The sequence below is a fragment of the Rattus norvegicus genome, chromosome 2 (assembly GCF_036323735.1).
Source record: "Rattus norvegicus strain BN/NHsdMcwi chromosome 2, GRCr8, whole genome shotgun sequence".
NCBI lineage: Eukaryota > Metazoa > Chordata > Mammalia > Rodentia > Muridae > Rattus > Rattus norvegicus.
Window position 1 is genome coordinate 4,242,602 of NC_086020.1, and position 8,975 is coordinate 4,251,576.

Genomic DNA, 8,975 nt, shown 5'->3' on the forward strand with positions numbered 1-8,975 from the left:
TGCATTACAAGCAATTCTATAAAACCATATTTTGCATATTTACCTTGTGAAGCACAGTTGATATTTCTGGGTTTGCCTGTTATATAGACAGCATAGTTTGATATAAGGACAGTTTAGACTCTTTAAATACAAAAGAATAAGAGAGATACATCTCTTGAAATAGTATAGAGAATGTGATACTTTATCACATGAGAATTAATAGCCTTCAACAGAGGAAATGAGGGAGAAGTGTGTATATACCTTTTGTAGCACAGTCTCTGGAATAAAACAAACAGGGACATTTAAATAAATATATAGAAGTATTTAAGACTTCATTTCTCTTCCAATATTTGCAATTACATAGTCAAACATTATATCTTGGAGTCATAGATCACTGTGCTATCTAGGATTGCACGATGAGGATGGCATAGTAGCAGTATAGTAAAATAACTGATAGGAAAAGCAGAGCAGTCACCCCATTAGGATTCATATGAATTGCATTTCCTCCCTGTTGGGAACTAAGCAACAATGGGTGAAACTGTACAAATGCCTCTGTAGTAATTTGGTGTCTTGGGGTTATGTCCAGAGGATATACAGCTGGAGCACATGGTGTTCAAATTATTTTTAGTTTGTCTGATTTAAAATGTGATTGCTGTTAGTAAACATTTTTGTGATGATTGCTTGAAATTTATTTGCTCTTTATTAGAAATTGTAGAATCATATTTATAATTTGCAGTCCTGGGGGTACTGGTGGTTGTACATGGGGAACAACTAAGTCAGCAAATGATTAAGTCAGACAATGCTGACGGAAACAACATGGGACACCACAGTTACAGCTACCTAAGAACTGATAACCACAACCTAAGGGAAGAGTCTCTTCCCTCAACCTTGACTCCTTTAAGACATTGGCTTCAGCATCAGACAGGCCTTGACAAGTTTGATCCTGGGTAAGGGCATAGAACACGTGTTCCACTTATTCTTTTGTCCAGGTCTTTCAGACAGCCTAGGGCAGTCCTGGCTCCCCACATTAATAGATACTTCATAGCATTCATAAGACTTTCCAGCTGGATGTGACTTTTGAATTTTCTTTCATAAGCAGGGAAGTGTTAGATCACAGTCCTGTCTAACTGGCTGCTTTCCTCAAACCTGCCATTCCCTTTGTAACCTCTCAATATAATTGATAAGCAACATATTCTGTGGCCTTGTAGTCTCTCTGTCCCTTGCATCTGATTCCTAGGCCCGAAAAACCTTTAATGGTAACTCTGCCTCCACCTTTTTTTCTGTGATTCATCTATTAGTGTAGATCACAAGGTATATATCCTACCCCAAGAAATCATACGATTGAGAAACACCAAAATCCTATAATTTCTTGGAAATTAAAAATCCTCACTCTCCTATCTTTGTCTTTAGTATCCCATCATGGTTATATGTGGCTATGATGCAATAAATCACCTCATACTCAAGGACTTAAGCATGTTTTCCCTTCAGGACACTCGACGCACAATATATGTGCTGCAGTAAAAATAAAAACAACAAAACAAAACAAAAAACCCGACAGAACTGGTTCCCAGTTATACCCTAGCTGTCTTACTCCCTTAATATTTCTGGTGCCATTGGAAATAGCAATAATTTATCTCAGTGGCTCCATGCTGCCCCCATCTACTTTCTGACACACTATTCTTCCCAACAGGACACCCTGTCAGGCTGCTCCTCCCTCATCCTCAGCCCTCTTGGTTGGCTTTCCACCACGCCAGGCAAACACATCCCAATTCTTTGGTAGGCCCATGCATCTGGCCACCATACACTCTCTAAAACTCAATTAAGTTGCCTTATGAAAGAACACATCAAACAATATTTTCTGATGCAATTGATAAGATATAATTTGCCAATCTAGATGACACAGAATCCTGTACACACCCATCCCATGAGAATAGTCATAACAACCTGTAATATGTACAGAGAGGCATCTAAACATCCACTGCCATGTTCTCTGTTCTCTCACATTCTCACACTGGCTTCCTCTGCCTCTCTAAAACTTTTCTCCCACCCATCCTTCCTTCTTATCCAATGACAGGCCTGGTTCTATCCTGTACCTCCCTTCACTTTAATAATGACATCAATCTACTCTTTTACCCTTTTAATTAAAAAAAAAACCAGAAAATTTTGTCAAATATAAATTGAGCACAACTATTATCATTCTGTAATTTAAAAGTATAAGATGTGCCTAACTCCCATCCCAACTTTTATTAGTTAAACAGAATATTTAGATATATTTTAGCTTTTAAAAGGCTAAAAATCTGTTATATCCTGGCTAGCTTATGTATTATGTGATAACTAGCTAATTAAATATGTATTCTCAGATACGGTTTTCCAGAATTTTATTGAGTATTTTTGCATCGATATTCATAAGGGAAATTGGTCTGAAGTTCTCTTTCTTTGTTGGATCTTTGTGTGGTTTAGGTATAAGAGTAATTGTGGCTTCATTGAAGGAATTCGGTAGTGCTCCATCTGTTTCAATTTTGTGGAATAGTTTGGATAATATTGGTATGAGGTCTTCTATGAAGGTCTGATAGAATTCTGCACTAAACCCGTCTGGACCTGGGGTCTTTTTGGTTGGGAGAGCTTTAATGACTGCTTCTATTTCCTTAGGAGTTATGGGATTGTTTAACTGGTTTATCTGTTCCTGATTTAACTTCTGTACCTGGTATCTGTCTAGGAAATTGTCCATTTCCTGCAGATTTTCAAGTTTTGTTGAATATAGGGTCTTATAGTAAGATCTGATGATTTTTTGAATTTCCTCTAAATCTGTAGTTATGTCTTCCTTTTCATTTCTGATTTTGTTAATTTGGACACTCTCTCTGTGTCCTCTCATTAGTCTGGCTAAGGGTTTATCTATCTTGTTGATTTTCTCAAAGAACCAACTTTTGGTTCTATTGATTCTTTCTATGGTCCTTTTTGTTTCTACTTGGTTGATTTCAGCTCTCAGTTTGATTATTTCCTGCCTTCTACTCCTCCTGGGTGTATTTGCTTCTTTTTGTTCTAGAGCTTTTAGGTGTGTTGTCTGGCAAACTGAATCCAAGAGCCCATCAAAACAATCATCCAACATGATCAAGTAGGCTTCATCCCAGGCATGCGGAAAACCATCAACGTGATCCATTATATAAACAAACAGAAAGAACAAAACCACATGATCATTTCATTAGATGCTGAAAAACCATTTGACAAAATACAACACCCCTTCATGATAAAAGTCCTGGAAAGAATAGGAATTCAAGGACCATACCTAAACATAGTAAAAGCCATATACAGCAAATTAGTTGCTAACATTAAACTTAATGGAGAGAAACTTCAACTAATCCCACTAAAATCAGGGACTAGACAAGGCTGCCCACTCTCTCTCTACTTATTCAATATAGTTCTTGAAGTTCTAGCCAGAGCAATCAGACAACAAAAGGAGGGCAAGGGGATACAGATCGGAAAAGAAAAAGTCAAAATATCACTATTTGCAGATGATATGATAGTATATTTAAGTGATCCCAAAAGTTCCACCAGAGAACTACTAAAGCTGATAAACAACTTCAGCAAAGTGGCTGGGTATAAAATTAACTCAAATAAATCAGTAGCCTTCCTCTCCACGAAAGAGAAACAAGCCGAGAAAGAAATTAGGGAAACGACACCCTTCATAATAGACCCAAATAATATAAAGTACCTCGGTGTGACTTTAACCAAGCAAGTAAAAGATCTGTACAATAAGAACTTCAAGACTCTGAAGAAAGAAATTGAAGAAGACCTCAGAAGATGGAAAGATCTCCCATGCTCAGGGATTGGCAGGATTAATATAGTAAAAATGGCAATTCTACCAAAAGCGATCTACAGATTCTTTGCAATCCCCATCAAAATACCAATCCAATACTTCAAAGAGTTAGACAGAACAATTTGCAAATTCATCTGGAATAACAAAAAACCCAGGATAGCTAAAGCTATCCTCAACAATAAAAGGACTTCAGGGGGAATCACTATCCCTGAACTCAAGCAGTATGACAGAGCAATAGTGATAAAAACTGCATGGTATTGGTACAGAGACAGAGAGATAGACCAATGGAACAGAATTGAAGACTCGAAATGAACCCACTCACCTATGGGCACTTGATTTTTGACAAAGGAGCCAAAAAAAATCAAATGGAAAAAAAGATAGCATTTTCAGCAAATGGTGCTGGTTCAACTGGAGGTCAACATGTAGAAGAATGCAGATCCATCCATGTTTATCACCCTGTACAAAGCTTAAGTCCAAGTGGATCAAGGACCTCCACATCAAACCAGATACACTCAAACTAATAGAAGAAAAACTAGGGCAGCATCTCAAACACATGGGCACTGGAAAAAATTTCCTGAAGAAAACACCAATGGCTTATGCTCTAAGACCAAGAATCGATAAATGGGATCTCATAAATGTGCAGAGCTTGTGTAAGGCACAGGACACTGTGGTTAGGACAAAACGGCAACCAACAGATTGGGAAAAGATCTTTACCAATCCTACAACAGATAGAGGCCTAATATCCAAAATATACAAAGAACTCAAGAAGTTAGACCGCAGGGAGACAAGTAACCCTATTAAAAATGGGGTTCAGAGTGAAATAAAGAATTCACAGCTGAGGTATGCCGAATGGCTGAGAAACACCTAAAGAAATGTTCCACATCTTTAGTCATAAGGGAAATGCAAATCAAAACAACCCTGAGATTTCACCTCACACCAGTGCGATTGGCTAAGATCAAAAACTCAGGTGACAGCAGATGCTGGCGAGGATGTGGAGAAAGAGGAACACTCCTCCATTGTTGGTGGGATTGCAGACTGGTACAACCACTCTGGAAATCAGTATGGAGGTTCCTCAGAAAATTGGACATTGAACTGCCTGAGGATCCAGCTATACCTCTCTTGGGCATATACCCAAACAATGCCCCAACATATAAGAAAGACACGTACTCCAGTATGTTCATCGCAGCCTTATTTATAATAGCCAGAAGCTGGAAAGAACGCAGATGCCCTTCAACAGAGGAATGGATATAGAAAATGTTGTACATCTACACAATAGAATATTACTCAGGTATCAAAAACAATGACTTTATGAAATTCGTAGGCAAATGGTTGGAATTGGAAAATATCAACCTGAGTGAGGTAACCCAATCACAGAAAAACACACATGGTATGCACTCATTGATAAGTGGCTATTAGCCCAAATACTTGAATAACCCTAGATACCTAGAAAAAATGAAACTCAAGACAGATGATCAAAATGTGAATGTTCACTCCTTCTTTAAAAGGGGAATAAGAATACCCTTGGCAGGGAATAGAGAGGCGAAGATTAAAACAGACACAGAAGGAACACCCATTCAGAGCCTGCCCCACATGTGGCCATACATATACAGCCATCCAATTAGACAAGATGAATGATGCAAAGAAGTGCAGGCTGACAGGAGCCGGATGTAGATCGCTCCTGAGAGACAGCCAGAATACAGCAAATACAGAGGCGAATGCCAGCAGCAAACCACTGAACTGAGAACGGGACCCCAGTTGAAGGAATCAGAGAAAGAAGTGGAAGAGCTTGAACGACCTCGAGACCCCTTATGAACAACAATGCCAAGCAACCAGAGCTTCCAGGGACTAAGCGACTACCTAAAGACTATACATGGACTGACCCTGGACTCTGACCTCATAGGTAGCAATGAATATTCTAGTAAGATCACCAGTGGGAGGGGAAGCCCTTGGTCCTGCTAAGACTGAACCCCCAGTGAACTAGATTGTTGGGAGGAGGGAGACAATGAGGGGAAGATGGGGAGGGGAACAGCCATAAAGAAGGAGAAGGGGGAGGGATTAGGGGGATGTTTGCCTGGAAACCGGGAAAGGGAATAACACTCGAAATGTAAATAAGAAATACTCAAGTTAATAAAAAAAATGTATTCTCAAAGTTAAATAGTCTGAGTGGGCTATAACATTATACTAAGTTTTCACCCCTGCCAGTAATCTGAGAATGATCCATTTTTCCGTAAATATAGGAAGCCTAGCATGGCTTCTAGAACTGAGACAGGTTATAGAGACAATTTTCTATTTGCACAGTCCCCTGTGAGCAACACGTGAGAGCAAGTCTTCAGCCTTCTGGCCTAGGATCATCAGACAGACTTTTGAAACACTGAATTTTGAAGGGCTAATCATTCTGGCTTGGTAGAAATTTTCAGCCAACTTATTCTGCTATGTTTCCTTTTCTGTACAGTAATTAGTCTGTAGAAGAATTGGAGCAATTTTTGCATAGTGCCTGTCTGCCACAATAAATTACCTCAAGTGGAGGTGGAGATTTTCAGTTTCTTCTTTGAATATACCAAAGGGGAGATGGTGGGAGTGGACATGTCTCAATAAAAGTTAAAGAACATTAAATGTCATATTTTGTGAACTTCTGGTGTTTTTTAGAAACCATCTAATTATATAAGTAATCTGAACTGTTTCGATTAATTATTTTAATAAATTATCTTGAAAGCACTCTAACAATAAACTTAGAGACATGAATTTGCTATTTGGCCTTAAACTCACGTGCTTAATCATCTCACCTTCATTTTTTAATAGCAGAAAAGGACTGGGTATAAGCCATCTATGCTGAAATGTGTTGTATAGGCACAATGCGTGTACATCAGAGTAACAATATTAATTTTAAATCAATGTGAAATTTATATTAAAGAAAATCTTAAAAATCTAAATTTGTATCAAATAAATTCTGTGCCAATGTAAAAAATCATAATTTTAGTTTAGTAATAAATATAAAAATAATTATGTACAGCTTGAAGAAACAAGTGAAGGGTTTTTGCCCCAATTCCCTGGACTTTGGGGGACGAAAAGTAGTTATTCTGAGGTTGTTTTTCTGAGGAATTTAGAAATGCGTATAATTCAACAGGGAGGAATTACCTCAAACTGATTATATGTAATCTCAGTCGGTGAAAAACCTTGTATTTGTTACTAAGCTAAAGTTATAATCTTTTACATTTGAAAGTATATTATAATACATTACATTCTCTCCCATGATCTCTTACAATGATCTCTTAAACAGTGAAGAAAATTTGTACATCTTTTAAACTCATCTATTATTTCTAGCTTTATGTATATAAGCCTTTTAGAATTTGTCTATAGATATTCTATCTTCTGTTAATTAAGTAAACATTTGTCCTTTCATACTTTTCTTTATTTTTTATATAAAGAAATATACTTGAATGCACTCTACATTCTCTTTACCAAATCTCACCAGATTTCCTATAATACATCTCCTGACACCATGTCTTTATCTGTTTACCTTTTAGATCTCATCAAAGAAGCAAAATCTAGTGTCACTCGTGAAGGGAATCTATTGAAGCACAAGCAAATTACCAAGGCAATACACCCCCCCAAAATGAATGATTCTTCATTCACCAGTAGCCATCAAATGTCAAAAGCCCCTCAATATGGCATTGTCAAGGATTGCACACACCATCTAAGCCCTGACTCTAACTGGCTTGATCATGTGAAAGTATTGTGTTAACACAGGTGCTATGAGTTCATGAGTGTGATAACCATGAGCACCAGAGGACAGCTTTTCATACTCTGTACCGAACAGCTATCACAATTTTCTTGATACAATAGAGATCAATTCAATGTTCATTGCAAGAAGGCAGGAACATACTCATATAATTATGATGGAGATGTTATTAAAATTTTAGTTTCTAAATGCATTTTATTTATGTAAAATTCCAGAAAATTTTATTTCTGTTTATGGTCTGAAACATCTTCTTTTCATTCATAACAAAAACAATGATAGTTCTAACTTTTGAAATGACATTATAATATAATGTATATGTATCAAACTTTTCTAAATTTGTGTGCATGTGCATCCCATTTTTAAGAGTATTAAGTTTTTTTTAATGTTTTCTAGCTGTATTAATACGATCATAAGATTTTCTTTTTAAGTAAAATAACTTATGCATTATTTTACTAACATAGTCTTAATTTTATATCTCAAATATTATTTTCTATTGAATACATAGATGAATTTTACTTGTTAACATTTGGTTGATCAATTAGTTCCTTGTTTATTAAATTGTAAATTTATACTTTTGTGTTGAAATTAACTTTTGTAAAGTTTGCATACATAATTTTCATATTTATTCAGTTGATATCACATGATTCATAAAATTCTTTCTCTTCAAATAACTACAACATAGATTTTGATTAGTTTAATGAACAAAGACTATTAAATGGACCTGTAGAAATTATTGATTTGAATATTGATTTGAATAACTATAGAGAATAATTTGATATTAAATACTGGGTAGGAGTGTGGGACTGCATTTTAACTATCTGAATTATGCTGTTTCAAGGTGACTTTTTTTATAGATATGTACAGCATTAACATGACTTATATTCAAATCATTGTTCTTTGTCCTTCATTTTCTTTTTGACTTTTTTTAGTTTTTCATATTTTAAAGCGGTTTTCAATATTTGCTTCATGGATCTGTACATGTGTGCACAAATGAGTACAGGTACTTGCAAAATGTAGGAGAGGGTACCCAATTTCCAAAGCTCGATTGACAAGTAGTAATGACCCACCAAGTATAGATACTGGACACTGAACTTAGGTTCTCTACTAGAGACAAAGGAAAACCCATGAACCTTTTCTATAGGTCCTGATCTTAATTTTTGTTAAAGGTTTAGTTCTGTGTGGTTTTCTTATTCATGAAAACAACTTTGTCAAATTTGATACAAACAATTTTGTGCAAATATTCATCTTTAATTAATTGGGATTAAAAAAATTGGACTGTATTTCCTATTGATTTTAGTAAGATGATATCATCCTGATATATACTATCAGAAAATCTTGCCTGAAGTCACCATGACTGAAAATAGGAATAGAGAAGGCTTAAAAAATTGTACTTCATTAAAGGTTGACATGTCCACCATTCCTCTCATTAAAGTAAGCTGATAT

The 8,975-nt window shown here is 36.2% G+C and overlaps 1 protein-coding gene across 2 annotated transcripts in view; it reads left to right on the top strand.

Moving 5' to 3' along the window:
• Positions 1–8,422, top strand: part of Nid2l1 (nidogen 2 like 1) — a 46,273-nt gene extending 37,851 nt beyond the window's left edge. For both annotated transcript variants that reach the window (XM_039103367.2, XM_063282656.1), the window contains one exon: positions 7,318–8,422. In XM_039103367.2, coding sequence (XP_038959295.2) covers positions 7,318–7,535 — 218 coding nt within the window. In that variant the 3' untranslated portion in view covers positions 7,536–8,422. The remainder of the gene's footprint in view (positions 1–7,317) is intronic.
• The last annotated feature ends 553 nt before the right edge of the window (positions 8,423–8,975 follow it).